Source organism: Myxine glutinosa, chromosome 5 (assembly GCF_964187855.1).
Source record: "Myxine glutinosa chromosome 5, kmMyxGlut1.1, whole genome shotgun sequence".
Classification (NCBI taxonomy): Eukaryota; Metazoa; Chordata; class Myxini; order Myxiniformes; family Myxinidae; genus Myxine; species Myxine glutinosa.
Window position 1 is genome coordinate 176070664 of NC_136265.1, and position 20480 is coordinate 176091143.

General features: G+C 45.4%; 1 protein-coding gene across 4 annotated transcripts in view; it reads right to left on the minus strand.

The window, feature by feature from the left end:
* The window catches only part of LOC137428325 (centrosomal protein of 170 kDa), a 118924-nt gene that overhangs the window by 49376 nt on the left and 49068 nt on the right, over positions 1–20480 (minus strand). For all 4 annotated transcript variants that reach the window (XM_078779109.1, XM_078779108.1, XM_078779110.1 and 1 more), the window contains exons 9-10: positions 5171–5471; positions 4107–4690 (exon numbers count right to left, since the gene is read on the minus strand). In XM_078779109.1, the coding sequence (XP_078635235.1) occupies positions 4107–4690; positions 5171–5471 (885 nt within the window). The remainder of the gene's footprint in view (positions 1–4106; positions 4691–5170; positions 5472–20480) is intronic.

A 20480-nucleotide genomic window follows, 5' to 3' on the forward strand; every position in this document is an offset into this window, starting at 1 on the left:
AGATTACCAAGGCATTTTAGAGCGCAATGTTGAACCCAGTGTCAGAAAGCTGGGTCTCTGTTGAAAGTCATGGGGGATGCAGCAGGACAATGACCCCAAACACACTTCAAAAAGCACCCAGGAATGGTTCAAGACAAAACGCTGGACTGTTCTGAAGTGACCAGCAATGAGTCCAGATCTAAATCCCATTGAACACATGTGGGGAGATCTGAAAACAGCAGTTGGGAGAAGGTACCCTTCAAATCTGGGAGAACTGGAGCAGTTTGCACATGAAGAGTGGGCCAAACTGCCAGCAGAGAGCTGTAGGAAACTCATTCATGGCTATAGGAAGTGCTTGACTGCAGTTATTTTGTCCAAAGGCAGTGTTACCAAATATTAAGTCTAGAGTGTCAATAATTTTGTCAATTCCATTTCGTTTTATTTTCTGATTTAAAAGGATATATTAAGTTCTGAATGAAAAACAAAGGTTCTGTAATATTAACAGTGAAATAAAGAATTGTGGAGACCAAATACTTTTGTCAATTTCAACTCATTTTTCAAGAAAATTGTGAGTTATTTGAAAAAAGTGCAAGGGTGCCAATATTTTTGGCCACTACTGTACATATACATAAACAAATGCTGTGTCACCCCATCAAGATGTGGTTATTTAGAAACCAAGAATATTGTTGTTTACTGCCATAGCAAAAATTGACTCGGAAGTGCAACACGTTAATGGCTAAAATGACCTCATTTCCTTGTTTAAGATGGTATTCTCAAAGACAAACATTACAGCATCGATCTGGAACTTATAAACTACGAAGAAAGGTACCCGTCAATGACAGGGGTTCGTAGATGTCTCACCTGAAATGAGCAAAAAAAAATTGAAGTGTGTATTAGTATAAACGGGAATTAATTGTAAATATTCAGTGAGCAGATATCGCAATGGGTGTAGTTGGTAACCTCGACAACTTCATTCCATTCTTCCAGCTAATATTTCCAATCTGTGCTTGTTGTACCTCTGGAGTGATATTATGAAAGCTCAGCTGGGAAATGGGTTGAGCCATGTTTTGGGCCTACCGCCTGATGAAAGATCACCAAAGTGCTTTCCATACCAACCAACAATCTCCACTCTTAACATCATTTCTTCAACTCCCAACCTCCCCCCTCTCTATACTCACCATAGCTTTGCTTTCAGCAATTTCCCACAGCATTTTCATTCTGGTTTCCCATTCCATGATCCATAGCTCAGTAGTTTCAGTTTCACGTTTCAACATCACTTTTGCTTTATGAGATATCAGTTTCGATTTGTCATTGCAAATTGTGATGCGAGGCGAATAGTGCGTGAAAAAGGTTGTCAAAACCGGTTTTGGGGGGAATTTGTTTTAAATTTTCTGAGGGGTCTAGAATACCATCTAGTTTTTCTTTTTAAGGGTCATAAAAATGGTTTGAAGTATTTCATGGGGTCTAAATGGGTCGAATGGCAAAAGAGCAAAAGGGGTAAAAAGTGTCCAAATGGTCTTAAGTGGTCCAAAGTGTCTCAAAAAATTAATATGTCTGAAAAATACCTATTTCAGATTCAGATTGCATGAACATGGGTGCCAAAGCACAGCTAACGCCAGAAAAAAGACAGGCAATTGTAACTTTGAGAAAGGAAGGCCTTGAAACAGTAGCAATGCTGTAGCTGGGCTCTAATTTCCGGTGCTGTAAGACGTCTGTTGCGCAGACTGGTGACTCGGATTACTCCCCTTGAGGAATAAGATATGTTAATGATGATGTTATCGGTATCTTATTTATGACGTCATAATTCGACAAGTATTCGACAAGCTGGGCTCTAATTTCCGGTGCTGTAAGACATCTGTTACGCAGACTGGTGACTCGGATTACTCCCCTTGAGGAATAAGATATGTTAATGATGATGTTATCGGTATCTTAATTATGACGTCATAATTCGACAAGTATTTGACAAGCTTGATTCGATCAGTATGAATTTTTTTTCTCTGCAATTCTTGGTCCGATTGACAAATTGTTTCACCATCGGAGCGCCTCCTCCTGTAGATTATTTGAATGATAATTATGACATCATAAGTCACATGGTACAGGCGCGCTCTTGGAAAAACATCGCACCTCTATATCTCTGAAACCACTCCATGGAAAAAATTTGAGATCTGGCTCATTGTCAACTACTCCCCATGGGGAGTAAGATATGTTAATGATGATGTCATCGGTGTCTTCGTTATGACGTCATAATTCGACAAGTACAACACTTATCCAATCATTATGATTTTTTTTTTCTCAGCAACTGTTGGTCTGATGGACACAAAATTTTCACCATGGGAGCGCCTCCTCCTGTCGAATATTTTAATGATGATCATGACGTCATCAGTAATGTGGTACACTGGTACAGGCGCCATCTTGGAAAAACTGAAAAACGCTGCACCTCTATATCTCCAAAACCGCTCCATGGAAAAAATTGAAATGTGGCTCATGGTCAAGTACTCCCCTTGGGGAATAAGATATGTTAATGATGACTCATTGGTGCCATAATTATGATGTCATAATTCGACAGGGACAACGATTAGTCTGATTAGTTTGAAATTTATTGAGCACGATCTATGCAACAATTATATTAGAAAACATAAATTTATGACGTCATCACTCACGTGGCCTGGCAGCCATATTGGATGAAAGAAGAAAAAAAAAAAACTTGAAAAACCGAAGAGTTGGCTCGCACCATGTTGACTGTGCAGGGTAAGTATCTATGAATACCATCTAGTTTTTCTTTTTTTTGTTTCTTCAATGAATGTTTAAAACAAAGAGCCAGGTTCACCATAATTGGCATTTACTGTATCGAATATGATCAGGTAAGTGCACCCCACCTTAGAAAGTTTACAAAATGGGAGGTCTAATTCATCCTGGTTGTATCCTACACTGATAAATTAATATCAAGTTGTAACTTGGCACTTTTTCAGATATGTCTTTGGAGACTGAATGAGTACGTTTTCAGAATTGTGGAAAACATGTATTTTTTATTTCAATAATGAGGACAATTACACAGGCCCAATGAGATCCCATAGTAGGCCTGAAGTAGTACGATTATTTTAAGATCATATACATTAGCTTATAAGATCTGGTGTTGATTGCGGAAAGTATGGATGGACTGAAGGAAAAGATGAACAAGTGGAAGGAATGTATGGAGACAAAAGGTCTGAAGGTGAATATCGGAAAGACAAAGGTGATGGCAAGTGGTAAAGCATGTGGTGAGGTGGAAAGAACTGGGAAGTGGCCGTGTGCTGTGTGCAGGAAGGGTGTCGGAGTGAACTCCATTCAATGTACAATGTGTGCTGAGTGGGTTCATCAAAAATGTAGTGGTCTGAGAGGGTCATTAACCAGTGTGGCAGCTACATTCAAATGTAAGGTGTGCACAGAGGGAGCTGCAGATGGAGGAAATGTTGAGTTGGATCTTGGAGACGGCGTGAAGCTGGAAGGTGTGAAAACATTTTGCTACCTCGGAGACATGCTGATGGAGAAGGTGGATCAGACTCGGCAACGGTTGCTCGAGTGAGATGTGCATGGAAGAAGTTTCGGGAACTGAGTGGCATGCTGATGAGGAGGAGAGTGTCGCTGAAGCTGAAGGGAAAGGTGTATGCTGCATGTGTGAGAAGTGTTATGATTTATGGGAGCGAGACATGGGTAATGAACGTAGAGCAGCAACGAAGGCTGGAAAGGGTGGAAATGCGAATGGTTCGATGGATGTGCGGAGTATCGTTGAGAGAGAGGAAGACAAATGATGAATTGCGAAAGATGATGGGAATATTGCCTGTGATTGATGCTGTGAAGAGGAACAGGTTGAGATGGTTTGGTCATGTATTGAGGAAGGATGAAAGTGACTGGTTGAGAAGAGTGATGGAAGTTAATATAGAAGGAAGTAGAGGACGGGGAAGACCGAGAAAGACTTGGCTAAAGATGGTGGAAGAAGAAATGCGGGCAAGGGGGTTAACAAGGAGAGATGCAGAAAATAGGGCAAAATGGAGAAGATTGTCATGGGGACCGCAAGGCTAACCCCCGCTCTAGCAGGGAACATGGCCTTAAAATGCATGTTGTTGTTGTTGTTGTATAGATTAGCTTACCTTATCAATTGTAGATCCTTGTGCAATGATGGGGGCCATCCGACAGTCGTTGTCCTCAATTGTGTATGTTCCACTGTCGCTCCCTGCATCCCTCAAACTTTGTCCAACGTCCCCATCAGGTGGCGTACGATGATCGGCACACACCGAGTCAATTTTGGTCACCGAGCCAGTGCCTGGACCGCAGTCAGCCGTGGAATAGGCAATGACACGTGTGGTCACCATGGAATCAGCAGCAGGCCTCATTGCAGGTCTAACCTGCAAAATTGCAGTGTCAGCTTTATCGTGCTGCTGTCCGAGCTTTGTCCATAACGACTGTAAGGATTCACCGGGAGAGGCATCAGGGTCGGTGCCCGGAGAAAACGAGTTTGAGCGCCGTTTACGAGGAGTCTCATTGTCCACAAAGAATTCTATGGTGAAGGCCTCGGCACAGGCATCAGGTTCTGCATCACGTGGCCTCTGGCGGGCCTGCTGCTCGAGCCGGTACTTGGCAAGTGTGTGCCGTAGTGAACCACCCCTCCCAGTGTTTGTCTTTCCACCAACTTCCTCTTCACGATCACTCTGAGTTCCATCATCGTGTTTGCTGCCTTTGTGAACAAGCACCCAAATAAACAATAGTTATCATCGAGATAATGAAATCTAAACCAATGGATTATTTGTATAATGTAGCCCTTACTACATGAAATGCAACATTTGAAAAGAAAATCTGGATTAAACTGCAGGCCGTGTATTTTAATGTTTTTACATTTTAAAAAAGGGCCATTATACTGTGATATACATTAAGTGGTCAGGTTTATAAACCTCAGGCTATGCATTTCAGAGTTAGTGATAGTTTTGTCATCAAGTTATGCTTGCAAAGTACAAAAAAGTACAAAGTATACACATCAATACTGCAAATATAACACCAACCAAACGTTCTATAATCTCAGCCTCTATAAATGAAGTAGATCAAGACAACATGCTTTAAGGTAGATCACCGTTGTGAGGCTCAAGTGCAAGCGAGTGGTTAATATAGTAAACGCCAAGCAAAAGAGATAAAATTGCGATTTAAAAATAGAAACACTTACTCTTTGCTGCCTGACCGTGCTGCGAAGTCTCGCCGTGACAGCTGCCCACAACCCCGGACCTTCTGCTCAGCTTCCGCGTGCACGTGGATGCAGATTTACTTTGGGACAACCACTCGGCAACCCTGCTCTGAGCTGACTGAGACCCGGCGCCAGAATGCTCTTTACGAAGGACACGGCCTGTGCCACTACCAGCTGGTACGTGATCTCTCATCGTCACTTTTCCTGGGACACGCTCGTCAAACTCAATGGTGAAGGCCTGCCCTGGAACACTTGTGGCATGAGCCAAGGATTCTTTATTGTTCTGTCCACAAGGAAATTAACTTGTCAAATCCATGTATAAACCAACACAAAGAATAAGGCATTAAATAATATTATTTAAAGCATGAAGTAGTATATTTTGCCTCAAATAAATTCACAAAATAAGATCTAAAGTGGTTTGGTAACGTCTTGCCATGATTTAGGGTCATGAGACATGAGAACTCATGATGAAGAGAGGGACAAAGACACAAGACAAAACAAAACAAAGTTGGGCAAGCCAAGTCAATTGATCACTTTGCTGTCTGTTTCTAGGAGAGGAAACCAAGATCAACAAAAAGGTTAGGCTGGTGAAATGTTAGAAAAACTGAGTCTTGCATTAAAAAACAAAACAAAAAACAAACAAAAAACAAATTTCCAAGTGGGATCCCAATCAGGTGCCTCGATTCACCATAGTGGTTGCTTTCAAAACTGCATTTTGTTCTGAAAGGTTAATGCATTATTAACTAAAATGCCTTATAGACTAGACGGATTTATGGAAAAAGGCCATGTATAAGCTTCTCGGTGCATTTTTGGGTAAAAGTTGGGAACCTCACTTTTTAACATAATTAGGATATGCTGAATTCGATTAACCCGGTTCCCAAGCCGAATTTTAAGTTTTTTTTTTTTGAGTTCTGAATAAACTGCTGAAGAACTTGGGCATTGGTGAACTCACAGAGGAGACAATCAAATCTGCAGAAGTGTTCATCTGCAGAAAATATAATGTCCACAGAACAACCTCTGTTGATTCAGCACGACATATATTGTTCTCCAAGAATGGTAAAGCAGAAGCAATGTCACCGACAAGTGATGCTCTTCATTTCCATTTGATGTGAGTATACTATCAAGCCATACAACAACAACAACAACAACAACAACAACAACAACAACATGCATTTTAAGGTCATTTTCCCTGCAAGAGCGGGGGATAGCCTTGCGGTCCCCATGACAATGTTCTCCATTTTGCCCTATTTTCTGCATCTCCCCTTGTTAACCCCCTTGCCCGCATTTCTTCTTCGACCATCTTTAGCCAAGTCTTTCTCGGTCTTCCCCGTCCTCTACTTCCTTCTACATTCATTCCCATCACTCTTTTCAACCAGTCACTTTCATCCTTCCTCAACACATGACCAAACCATCTCAACCTGTTTCTCTTCACAGCATCCATCACAGGCTCTATTCCCATCATCTTTCGCAATTCATCATTTGTCTTCCTCTCTCTCAACGATACTCCACACATCCACCGAACCATTCGCATTTCCACCCTTTCCAGCCTTCGTTGCTGCTCTACGTTCATTACCCATGTCTCACTCCCATAAATCATAACACTTCTCACACATGCAACATACACCTTTCCCTTCAGCTTCAATGACACTCCCCTCCTCGTCAGCACGCCACTCAGTTCCCGAAACTTCTTCCATGCACACCTCACTCGAGCACCCGTTGCCGAGTCTGATCCACCTTCTCCATTCAGCATGTCTCCAAGGTAACAAAATGTTTTCACACCTTCCAGCTTCACGCCATCTCCAAGATCCAACTCAACATTTCCTCCATCTGCAGCTCCCTCTGTGCACACCTTACACTTGAATGTAGCTGCCACACTGGTTAATGACCCTCTCAAACCACTACATTTTTGATGAACCCACTCAGCGCACATTGTACATTGAATGGAATTCACTCTGACACCCTTCCTGCACACAGCACATGGCCACTTCCCAGTTCTTTCCACCTCACCACATGCTTTACCACTTGCCATCACCTTCGTTTTTCCGATATTCACCTTCAGACCTTTTGTCTCCATACATTCCTTCCACTTGTTCATCTTCTCCTTCAGTCCATCCATACTTTCTGCAATCAACACCAGATCATCTGCATACAACAACTCCCACGGTAGACCCTCCTTTACGTTCTGAGCCAGCACCTCCATCACAGCTACAAATAGTAGTGGACTTAGTACCGACCCCTGATGCACTCCCACCTTCACCTCAAACTCACCACTGTTCCCGTCCTTCGTCCTTACAGCTGTACGCGCTCTTTTGTACATTGCCATCACGACTCTGATCAACCATTCCTCCACTCCTAACTTCCTCAATGCCCATGTCACTACTTCACATGGAACCCTATTGAATGCTTTCTCCAGATCAACAACTCCAGATCAACTATCAAGCCATGGTATGGAGAAATGCTCATTGTGCCATACCTGACCTTCCTGCACCTGTGGAAATGGGATGGAAATGTGGTGATTCAGGACTTGAGCCTATTCTGATGTCACTAAGTCCAATCCCAGAAAGTTGCCTCGAGATGATTTGTTTTGCATGCCAGAAGCAATGAAAGACTCGACGCTGCAAATGTTGCTATTCAGAGTTGAGGTGCACATCAATGTGTGCCTGTCAGCAACAGAGTGATGATCATACCCCTTGTATGAATTTGATGTAGTTTGGCAAAACAACATGTGTGAGATTCCTGAATGTTTGTGCTTCATGGCCAGGGATATGTAATTTTAGAATAAATGGTTGTATGAAACATTGTCTTATTAAAACCATTTCCTATTTTATAGTGTCCAATTTCAATATCAGTTTGAATGTCTCGTTCAATATGTCGCCAACCATACTATAGACTAGAACTAGATGGATTTATGAAAAAAGGCCATGTAATAAGCTTCTAGGTGCATTTTGGGGTAAAAGTTGTAAAGTCAAAGTAAAAGAGCTGCATGTATGTACATGATATATAAATGCTTGTTCAAAGAAATTGTCCAAAAATGGCAATTTGGTGGCCATTTTGTTTATGCTAATTAGAAGGTCAAAAACTCAAAATTCGGCTTGGGAACCGGGTTAATCGAATTCAGCATATCCTAATTATGTTAAAAAGTGAGTTTCCCAACTTTTACCCAAAAATGCACCTAACATTCACATTTCTCAGAAATCCGTCTAGTGCTAGTCTATTAGTACATTGAGATTTGATCCACAATCTTATTATAAATTGTAACTTTTATTCAATGCCAGAGCAGTATCTGATAAACGAAAGCACCTTGCTGTTGAGGTGTGATTTCAGGGGGTATTTGAAGAATTCATTTAAATAAGTTGAGATTTTGTATTTTATGACATGGGGATGGGGAGTGGGGGAGGGGGTTTGTGGATGGAGACGGACAGAAGTGAACCAATTGCTTAACCCGCTTTTCACTTCACGTGCATAGGTTAATAACAGTCAGTGGTACAGATGCATGCCATTGTACAAAACAACTATTATTAAAAATAAAAAGTAAGACATAAAAGGAAATGAGCCACAAGGCTGAAAATGCATAAAAATATGGATCAGGTTACATACAGTACATTCTTCTATATAACTTAAGGTAAGTGTGTGTGCGCGCGTGTGTGTGCGTGTGCGTGTGTGTGATGTTTCAGATTCCTTTTTAGAATTACAAATCGATATCAATTATAATAAATATCACACCAAATAATTTGATAAACGAGATGCTTTTCCATTCCACATTGTATGAATGCGTTTCTTAGGCAGCAACATTCCTAAAAAGCTATTTTATGGTACAGTTGCAGGTGAAATAATTAGGACTTTGAGAGCAACCACACATAGCACCAAACTTATAAATAGATTACAACTAGTCAGAGATATGCCAGCACACGGAGCTACAGTTGGCAGATCAAGACAAGTTTCCTTTTTAAGATCACAAAACGACACCAAATGTAATTAGTAAAATACAATATTTTTGTGGTTATAGGAAACCGCTCAGAGGCAATGGCAACCACCAGCAATGGCAATGCCACCGACTGATAAACGCATTTTCACATTTTCTCTCCTGCACCTAGACATGCTTACATGCATCACACCTCATATCATCTCCAACCCACACCATTAGACACCACATAAATTCCTCCAACCTTTACCCCTCCATTTAGCATTGGGTCGCGGGAGCATTTTTGCTCCCGCCCGGTAAGCGAGAGGCCGTGATCCTCACACTGTCTGTCTTTCTAATCTTGTCTTACTTTCCCGTGAATGTCTGATGGGTGCCCTGTATTGTGTAATAGCCGGTAGGTAAGGCCGTGGTTAAGGTTTTGCTCTCTTCCATTTTCTTGCCTGCCTGTAAATATCGCTGCACTCTTCATTGCTTCCAATCACTTGTACATTTTGATTTGCATTCCCCCATTGTTCCCTTTACATGCACCTTCCCCTCCCGCCTTGAACTTTAAAGTTCTCAAGTTTCCTTCCCCCCCCCCCCCCCCCCCCTTTTGCATAATCCCGCTTGTGCCTTGTAAATAACTGCAATAAATCCATTGAGGTTCCTTTCCAATATGTCTGTGCCCGTCTTTTCCTCCATTGATCCAGCGCTATTCACACTTAGTTTAGCTAGGGAGATTATCATTCCCCGACTAATTGGCTCATTAGTCCTGCATGCACCAGCATTTTGTTCAGCTGCCCTAATTCAAAATCTAATTAAAGATAAGATTGGTGCATATCCGAGGGCACGTGTCCCGGCCAGAAGGCCACGTGACATTCAATTAAACGGTATTAGATGGCAGATACTGAAGCACGTGGTTAAATGATTGGCGCTCGCGATTGATTAGCAACCTGCTGCGGCACAAAGTTATTCTTGCCCGGTAGCCTCAGGCCGGGTAATTCTGAGGGGAACTGAGGATACCCCCTTCTTAGTAGACCCGAAACCCGGTGCCATAACAATATGAATAGTAAAAATATAAGAGATATTTATATAAATGCAGTACATTATTAAAAATAAATACAGTATTTTGAAAAATTTTGAGTGGTTGCTCGGAGACATCAGCCATGTAGAAAGTCAGTTATACAGTGCCTTCTGGAAGTATTCACACCCCTTGACTTTTTCACATTTTGTTGTGTTAACAGTCTGAATTTAAAATGGATTGAATTAGGATTATTTTTTGTCACAGATCTACACATAATACTACATAATGTCACAGTGGACTTTTTTATTTTTAGAAATTTTTTACAAATTAATTAAAAATGAAAAGGTGAAATGTCGAGTCAATAAGTATTCAACCACTTGCTATGACATTCCAAATTGAGCACAAGTGCATCCAATATCCTTTGATCATCCTTGAGATATCTCTACAACATTTTTGGAGTCCATCTGTGGCCAATTCAATTGATTGGACATGACTTAGAAAGAAACATCTTTCGATACAAGATCCCACAATTGACAGTGGATGTCAGAGCAGAAACTCCACCATGAAGTCCAAGGAACTGTCTGCAGAACTTCGAAATAGAATTGTGAAGAGGCAAAAAACTATGGTTATGAAGAGGCACATACATATATTTAAGGCAATCTCAGTTCCTTCCACCAAGTTCGGTACAAATGTGTGTTTACCCTCAGGAGTGCCAGGAAGCACTATCTCTCCACACTCAAGAATGAACTCTCAGACCTGTCTCCTTCCTCCAAATCCTGGTGGCGTCTGGTCAAATCCGTTTCTGGTGTTTGTTCCCCCTCCATCCCCTCCCTTACCTCAAATGGCGACAGAGTTGACACCGCACGTTACAAAGCCGAATGCCTCAACTCTGTGTTTGCCTCAAAATCCTGTGCCCCAAACTCATCTCTCTCTGTACCCACCTTACCCAGTCGAACCCAACTGCTCCTGGACTCTGTGTCCTTCTCTCCTGACAAGGTGGAGAAGTTTTTGTCAAACCTCGACTCTGATTCTGCAACTGGACCAGACGGCATCAGCCCACGGGTCCTAAAATCCTGCTCTGCCGATCTATCTCACCCTCTCTCTGTTCTTTTCACCCTCTTTTGCTCAAGGTCATCTGCCAGCATCTTGGAAATCAGCAAACATTACCACTTTACACAAAAAAGGTGCAAAAACAGATCCTTGAAACCACAGACCAATCAGCCTGCTCCCAATTATCAGCAAAGTCATGGAATCCATCATTGCTTCGGATATCAAATCCTTCCTCTTCTCTAATGGCTTGATCTCCGATCATCAATTTGGATTCAGACCATGTCATTCTACTCTGGACATGCTGCTTCTGCTGTCTCAACAATGGATGGAGGTCCTCAATGCAAAACAGGAAATCAGAATCTGCTTTCTCAACAATGGATGGAGGTCCTCAATGCCAAACAGGAAATTAGAGCTGTCTCCCTTGACATATCACGTGCCTTCGATACGGTCTGGCATCCTGCTCTGCTCACCAAACTCTCCTCCTTTGGTATCCATGGAAATCTCCACGCATGGCTGGTGGACTTCCTCTCTAGTCGTAGTCAACGTGTGGCCCTGAATGGGTTTCTCTCATCTCCTCTTCCTGTTCAGGCTGGAGTTCCCCAAGGCAGTGTTCTGGGCCCTGTGCTTTTTCTGGTCTTCATCAATGATCTCTCTGACTCTCTTGAAAATCCTCTCTATCTCTTTGCTGATGACTCTACTCTCTGCCGCTCCATTCCTCATCCCTCAGATCGGCAGTCTGCAGCCTCCTCACTCTCTGCAGACCTGGACAAAATCACAGACTGGGCAAACAAGTGGAACATGTCTTTCAATCCTGACAAATCTCACACTCTTACGATGTCTCTCCGAAAAGACCAAATGGCCAACCCTCCCATCCACTTTCTGAATAATCCTCTCCAAGAAGTTCTGTCACTCAAGCTTTTGCGTCTCACCATCTGCCATGATCTTTCCTGGGAAAACGACATTTCAAATCTGGCCTCCAAAGCCAGTCGCCGACTGGGCATCCTCCGTCGTGCGAAGTCCTTCCTTGGCACACCCGAGCTCCTCACCACATACAAGGCTTTCATCCGCAGCTCAATGGAATACTGCTCTCCACTCTGGGCTGGTGCTCCTGCCTCACACCTAGCTCGTCTTCACGCTGTTGAAACCAAAGCGTTCAGAATCATTGGAATCTCCCGCGATGAAGCTAACTCCGAGGGCCTTTCACTCACTCACCGCAGGCAGGTTGGTGGTCTTTCTGTCTTCTACCGACTCCTCTCCGGCCTTGACCCCCAGCTCTCTCTGGGCTCTGTCCCCCAAATATTCCTACAGGTCGCACAAGATCTGCCTGCAACTCTCTTATGGTTAAACTGCGAAAATCAAGAGTCTCTGCTCACCTTCACTCCTTCATTCCTCTTTTCTCCCACCTCTGGAACAAACTCCCTCACTCTCTTCAATCCCACTCCTCCATCCAGGTCTTTAAAACAGCTGTTCACCACCATCTCTTATCTTCCCCCATCCAAAACCTTGATTTTTTCTACCCCCGCTAATTTCACCCTAAATCCACTTTTTTGAAATACCAACTTCTTTCCTGGAAATCCTTGGTGTCCTTGTGTTTTATACTTCTCCCACCCCCCCCCCCCCCCCACTTCCCACGCCTCCTCCCCCCAAGCCCTCTCCCTCCCACACATCTCCCGATGTCCCTGCTCTCAAATGTTGTGTTTGTGTGCTTCCCCTTCTCTCCCCATCTTGTCTACCGCTCCCTCTTTTTATATGTTATGTTTGTCTGTTTGATTTGTTTGTGTGATAAATGTTAGCTCTTTCACGAGCCTCGATTCTGTATACAAAAAAAAAAAAAAAAAAAAAAAGGGGCCGTCTCCCTTGACATATCACGTGCCTTCAATACGGTCTGGCACCCAGCTCTGCTCACCAAACTCTCCTCCTATGGTATCCATGGAAATCTCCACGCATGGCTTGCGGACTTCCTCTCTGGTCGTAGTCAACGTGTGGCCCTGAATGGATTTCTCTCATCTCCCCTTCCTGTTCAGGCTGGAGTTCCCCAAGGCAGTGTTCTGGGCCCTGTGCTTTTTCTGGTCTTCATCAATGATCTCTCCAACTCTCTGGAAAATCCTCTCTTTCTCTTTGCTGACGATTCCACTCTCTGCTGCTCCATTCCTCATCCCTCAGATCGGCAGTCTGCAGCCTCCTCACTCTCTGCAGACCTGGACAAAATCACAGACTGGTCAAACAAGTGGAACATGTCTTTCAATCCTGACAAATCTCACACTCCTACTATGTCTCTCTGAAAAGACCGACTGGAAAACCCTCCCATCTACTTTCTCAACAATCCTCTCCAAGAAGTTCTGTCGCTCAAGCTTTTGGGTCTCACTATCCGCCGTGATCTTTCCTGGGAAAACCACATTTCCAAGCTGGCCTCCAAAGCCAGTCGCCGACTGGGCATCCTCCATCGTGCGAAGTCCTTCCTTGGCACACCTGAGCTCCTCACAACATACAAGGCTTTCATCCGCAGCTCAATGGAATACTGTTCCCCCCTCTGGGCAGGTGCTCCTGCCTCACACCTAACTCGGCATCATGTTGTTGAAACCAAAGCTTTCAGAATCATTGGAATCTCCTGCAATTAAGCTAACTCCGAGGGCCTTTCACTCAGTCACCGCAGGCAGGTTGGTGGTCTTTCTGTCTTCTACCGACTTCTCTCCGGCCTCGCTATCCCAGCTCTCTCTGTGCTCTGTCCCCCAAATATTCCTACAGGTCGCACAAGATCTGCCAGCAACCCTCTTATGGTTAAACTGCCAAAATCTAGGCTCTCTGCGCACCTTCACTCTTTCATTCCCCTTTTCTCCTGCCTCTGGAACAAACTCCCCCACTCCCTTCAATCCCACTCCTCCATCCAGGTCTTTAAAACAGCTGTTCACCACCATTTCTTATCCTCCCCCATCCAAAACCTTGATCTTTTCTACCCCCGCTAATTCACCCCAGATCCACTTTTTTGAAACTCCAACTTCTTTCCTGGAAGTCCTTGCAGTGTCCATATGTTTTATACCTCTCCCACCTCCCCCCAAGCCCTCTCCCTCCCACAGATCTCTTGATGTCCCTGCTCTCAAATATTGTGCTTGTTCCTCCCCCCTCTCTCCCCATCTTGTCTACCACCCCTTATTTTGTTTTATGTGTCGGTTTGACTTTTTGTGTGATTGTTAGCTCTTTCATGAATCTTGTAAAAAAAATAATCATAATAATCTGGAGAGGGGTATAAAACAATTTTTGGAACGTTGAAAGTCCCCAAGAGTACAGTGAGCTCCATCATTAAGAAATGGAAAGAGTAGGGAACTACTCAGACTCTTCCTCGAGCTGACAACCTGACCAAACTGAGCAACCAGGAAAGAAGGACCTTGGTCATGGAGGTGATCAACAACCAAATGAGCACTTTGACAGAAGTACAGAGTACTTTGTCTGAGATAGGAGATCCTGCCAGAAGGACAATGGTCTCTGCAGCTCTTCTATGCTTTATGGGAGAGTGGCCAGACAGAAGCCACTCCTGAGAAAAAGACACATGACAGCACGCCTCGAGTTTGCAAATAGGCACGTGAAAGACACAGCATGAGGCAAAATATTCTGTGGTCTGATGAGATGAAAATTGAACTCTTTGGCCTAAATGCAAAGCGCTACGTCTGGTGGAAACCGAGCACAGTTAATCACCCATCTAACACCATCCCTGCCATGAAATATTGTGGTGGCAGCATCATGCCATGGGAATGCTTTTCAGTGGCAGGGACTGGAAGACTTGTAAAGATAGAGGGAACAATTAATGGAGCCAAATACAGGCAAATCCTTGAAGAGAACCAGCTTCAGAGTGCAAAAGACCTTAAAATGCGGCGAAGATTTACATTCCAACAGGATAATGACCCCAAGCATACAGACAGAGCAATGGAATGGCTTCAGAACAAGAACGTGAAAGTCCTTGAGTGGCCCAGCCAAAGCCCAGAATTGAATGTCATTGAGAATCTGTGGAAAGACTTGAAGATTGCTGTTCACCGACACTCCACATCCAACTTGACAGAGCTTGAGCAAATCTGCAAGAAAGAATGGGAGAAACTCCCCAAATCTAGATGTGCAAAGCTGATATAGACAAACCCATGAAGACACGAAGCTGTTATCGCTCCCAAAGGCGATTCTACGAAGTATTGACTCAGGCAGTTGAATACTTATGTAAATTCGATATTTCTGTATTTAATTTTCAATAAACTTGTGAAAATATCTAAAAACATGTTTTCACTTTGTCATTATGGGGTATTTTGTGTAGATCGGTGACAAACAAAATTAAATTTAATCTATTTTAATTCAGGCTGCAACACAGCAAAATTTGAAAAAGTCAAGGGGTGAGAATACTTTGTGGAGGTGCTGTAAGTAACCAGCTGAATATTTGTATAACAGTTTGATCCAGAGGTGAGTTGGGTGGTTGTGCTGGTTGGAGAACATGTTATATTTCAGGAAAGATGTGCATGATTGAATGTATTGTTACAGACACGACTTTGATGTTAAGGTGGGCCGAGCGGAATGGCCGTCGTGTCCGCACAAATTACCCGATTGTACTCGAACGTCGACGAAGCCGCGCTACGCTGGCTCAATAGGAAAGAGAAGACACCCGGCTGGGTTATAATGACACAATACGACACCAGGGGTTCAGTTCTCAAGACCTCCGGAGGAGGTTATATTAAGGCGGAAGGTTAGATTACAACTACAAGAGGTACATCATAGGAAGACAGGCACTTAGACACAACCTTATATTATTCCCGACAGACCACAGAGAAACAGGACAAAAACTGACTCACACGGGGATTGATGGCAAGGAAAGCGGGTATTCGATGGCCAGCACAAGGTGCACCTTGTGCTCAGGGACAGGATGGCGCGGCCCAAAAGATGCAGGAGGTCTCTCAGCGCTCGAGGTGGCGTCTTGTCGTCTCAAGCTGGGGGCGCATCTGACGTCACGTCCGGCAAGCGGCTGCGTATATCCGGCGGGGAGTGACACGCCCTCGGCTCGTTAGCTCCGCCCAGATGGAATCGGTCCGCCCTTCTTATTGGGTGCGGGGGGGGTTTACCAGGCTCCGCCCTTGACGAGGAGCTGACAGCCAGCCCCTTCGTGGTAACCCCGTGGGGCGCATGGATAATGGCGGCTAACCGAGCCGGAGGGAGGACGCACACTCCCCGCGCGCGCCGTTGTTGTAGTTGTTGTTGTAGCTGTAGTTGTTGTTGTTGTTGTTGTAGCTGTAGTTGTTGTTGTTGTTGCTGTAGCTGTAGTTGTTGTTGTTGTTGTTGTAGCTGTAGTTGTTGTTGTTGTTGTTGTTTGGGGAAGAAGATGGGAGGAGGTATGGGAAGGTCCTAAACTCACTACTGATGCCATATAATCACATTCTGGTGCAACGAAGAGTCATAATTAATGGAAACGAGGCCTTAACTGACATAGACTAAGAATAACTAGGAAGATGTCCGAAAGTTGTCTACGTGTGGTGCGGTGGACCTGGGCACGACATTTAATGGGGGAATAAGGGGAAGGTCGGCTCTACTGATTGTTATTTACATGCAATGGGACTAGGGAATGGGGGATTGGGGAAAGTTGGGGAGTATTGGAGAAAATAGGGGAATATTTACAAGCGGATATGGAGGCCAAATTCCATATTCGCAACATTGCACCCTTCTCTACCCTCGGGGCGTCCCGACCCGATAAATTTTTACCTACTTTAGTGTGGCACGCAATGTAATTCCCTCTACTATTAACTCTACCCTGAGTGCGACAGTTTTACAGATGTTCACAAATGAGTAAATATGTCCCCCTGCGACGTTGCACCCTTCTCCTCACAGAAACACACCCACAGGATAACCGAATCCGGAAAGAATTCTCAAACTAAACATACAGCCGGTAGGGAGCATTATTTACAAGACTATGCTGCTATTTACACTACGATCCAGGACCTGTTTTTGGAGGAACACATGCAGATGTTATGCATAGAGAGAGCGCGCTTGCCAGCATCGATACACCAACCCACGAGTGCTCTGTGGCCGACGGCCTTTAATAACGTGCAGAGCACCCTTCCCGAGCATCAAAAGCACCACCCCACCACCAATCGGTGCAGTCACCATTGTTCATTGGAATAAAAATAAATTCGACAACCCCTAACCCTGCAGGTGTCTCTTGCTCTTCTTGTGGTGCACTTGGTGTTAATTAACAGTGGTTCACCTTTATGGCATAGGTGCCACGTTGACCCATAGGTCCTTCCACGGGTGGTGCTTGGCCGCAAAAGAGCTGCGGTCCATTGTGGGTGGCCACAAACATTGCGGTCCATATGGTGTATCGATCCAGGCAGCCAACAGCGAAAGTGCAGGCCCACAACTGCGTAGCCAGCACCTCTCTCTCCTCTCTCTCTACCCCAAAGCCAGATCCTCGGAGGTGGGAGACAAAAGAAGAAACAAGTGAGTAAGGTGGTAAGGGCGCAAAAGTGCACGCAATATAAGGTAATGCACACTGGGGGCACATGGGAACCAGGTGAGACAGGTACGTTCCTATCGTACGCCCCCCCCCCACCAGGTAACCTACATGGCCCCTCCCTTACCCCTTACTGTATCCACAAAACACAACACTACCCATAAACATCTACTTTACAAATCAACAAACATCCCTACTGTCTTCCCCGTTCCTCCCATAAACCAAATTCGTCTTCTCTCCCTCCTAACCAATCAAATTTGCCATTTTCAACTCTCATCAAAATTTGCCATCTCCAACTCAACATCATAATTTGCCATTACCAATTCATCATCAGTCCCTCCTAGGGAGGGAGAGATGGAATCACCCCAATGTCTCATCCACGTCGTGATGCGTCTCACCAACCCACACAGCAATTCATCTCCTGCAACAAAGAAAACACAGGTGTGGAGTCATCATCATCACCACAGGTAAGTGGCTGCGTATGGTGCGACAGGTTCATCAATCCTAACTATTTCCTAAATGACTTTAACAACTTTACACTACCCGGGGTCTTTCTCCGGCCAAACCATTGGCCCTCTTACACTATGGGTTCTAAAAACCAATTCCCATTGGCCAAACTGTGGTGCTCTTCAATTTGGGGTCTCACTCCCCCGATTCATCTCCCGGTGCCCTCGCACAATTTCTGGGCTGTGGCGTGTACCTCTCCCAGTGGGCCTACCCACCTGCACACCTCCACCACTGTAGTTGCCTCCGAGCTTACCTGCTCCTTACCCTAACCTAACTACCTGGGGAAGGCCCTCTGGCTCTCTCCCCACTCGGTGCCCTCTCTGGCACTGGGCTGCCCGATCCACACCCGGGATCCTCAGGCACCCACTCACAACTACCGGCTCCCAGAGCCCACCTGCGGCCTCACCTGGCCGACATCCTCACAGTGGTGGAGTGCCCAACCAACTACACACACTAACAGGCTACACGCCCAGCCATTCCCACAACACTAATGCACCCATCCACAACACCATTCTGCAACCGCACCACAAATGCCAATATCCAACCACAATTTACCTGTACCCTCTACCTAACACTTACACTACCCGCCCCGGGTACTCGTGAAAGGGGTCCACTCTTCCCCCATCCACACCTTCGCACCACGCACACCACTCCATACCACTTACTCCAACTCTCTCCACACACCTGTACTTGCACCCTGTGCTCTCACACCTGGTGCCACCTGCACCCTTCTCTCCCCAAGCGCATTCGCGCTGATCCACACACTCACTACTCATACACGGCTCCACACACCTGTCCAGTTGCACACCTGTGCAATCACACCTGTTCAATTCTCACACACACGGCATCATCTCAGCTAACTACTCCCTTCTGAAACTTGCGCTTCCCAGTCGTCCCTTTAACTATTGCGCTCCCTCGTCATTATAATCCACACTAATCTACCTGCGTCCCCACTACAGGTATCAGTCACTAACTAATCTTAACGTTACCTAATGTCATCTTCTAGATCCCTACACACAATATCCTAACCCACCCGGGCTAGTTTTCACTGCCATACACCCCATAATCTAGTGCTCCTTTGCCCCACCTTCTGTGAGGGATGGTGGATTTGCCATCCCACCACATCGGGGGTCTCTCACTACCAATTTTGCACATCAAATTTCAACAAATTAAAAATTTGCCAATCACTGCCCATTACCAATCATCACTCTGCCAATCCTTTGCCAATCATCAAATTTTGCTTTTCTCTAATTTTGGGTCCAAAACACTAACCTCATCACCCAGTCGACTCACTACTGCCTCTCGGTGCGCCAATCCCTGTCCAAAGCCCGGCTTCGTAAAGCCAAGCAATGGATGCTGGTTGTTTTGTGCCAGCGGCTGGATGCGTCCGGCATTCGGGGCAGGGACGGGGGCTTACCCGGGCCGAGATCCCACGCACCACCTCGGCGTGGAGCCATCCAATGTCCCGATCTCGACCTGCCGGCACGTCTCAACAAAACGTGGTCGCCATAACGACCCTTCCTATCGGGCTGCCAGCTCCGCCTAGTGGAGCCTGGACGCGGCCGTTCAACGCGAGGCCCGGCACGCACCGAGGGCCCGACTCGGCTCTAAGTCGTTCTAAACTCTACCCCGTCTAACGTCGATGCTTCACCTGGACGCTTACACCCCGCAGCCCGTTCCTTGCTCACACATCCAGCCGTGCCCATGCTACCTTTCCTTACACACCCAGGTACACCCATTCCACTCACAGCCTTGGTCACACACCTGACCACCGAACACTTTGGCACACATTCGTTGGTCGCACACCTCACCAATACACCGCTTCGCACCCCCTCCTCGGTCACCTCCTCTGTGACAATCACAGGTGTGCCCTCATTCGCACACCCAACCACGTGCCTCACCACCAATTCCAGCGTGCATTCCCACTCACGCTCTACCATTCCAGGTGTGCATCCTTCCATCCCAGGTGTACATCCTCGCTCACCTGTCACAACTAACTCACGCTCCATGTCACTCTCACTACTTTCACCTCCATTCCTGACAGCGCACTCACCCTTACTCTTGACAGCGCACTCTTTCCCCATGCACCTGTCCGTCACACACCTTTCTCGCGCACACTCTCCCGTTACACCCTCTGTAACACTCACCACAGGTGGACACTCTTCCTTACTTCTGACAGCGCACTCTTTCCTCATGCACCTGTCGGTCACACCCCTTTCTCGCGCACACTCTCCCGTTACACCCTCTGTAACACTCACCACAGGTGGACACTCTTCCTTACTTCTGACAGCGCACTCTTTCCTCATGCACCTGGCCGTCACACACCTTTCTCGCGCAC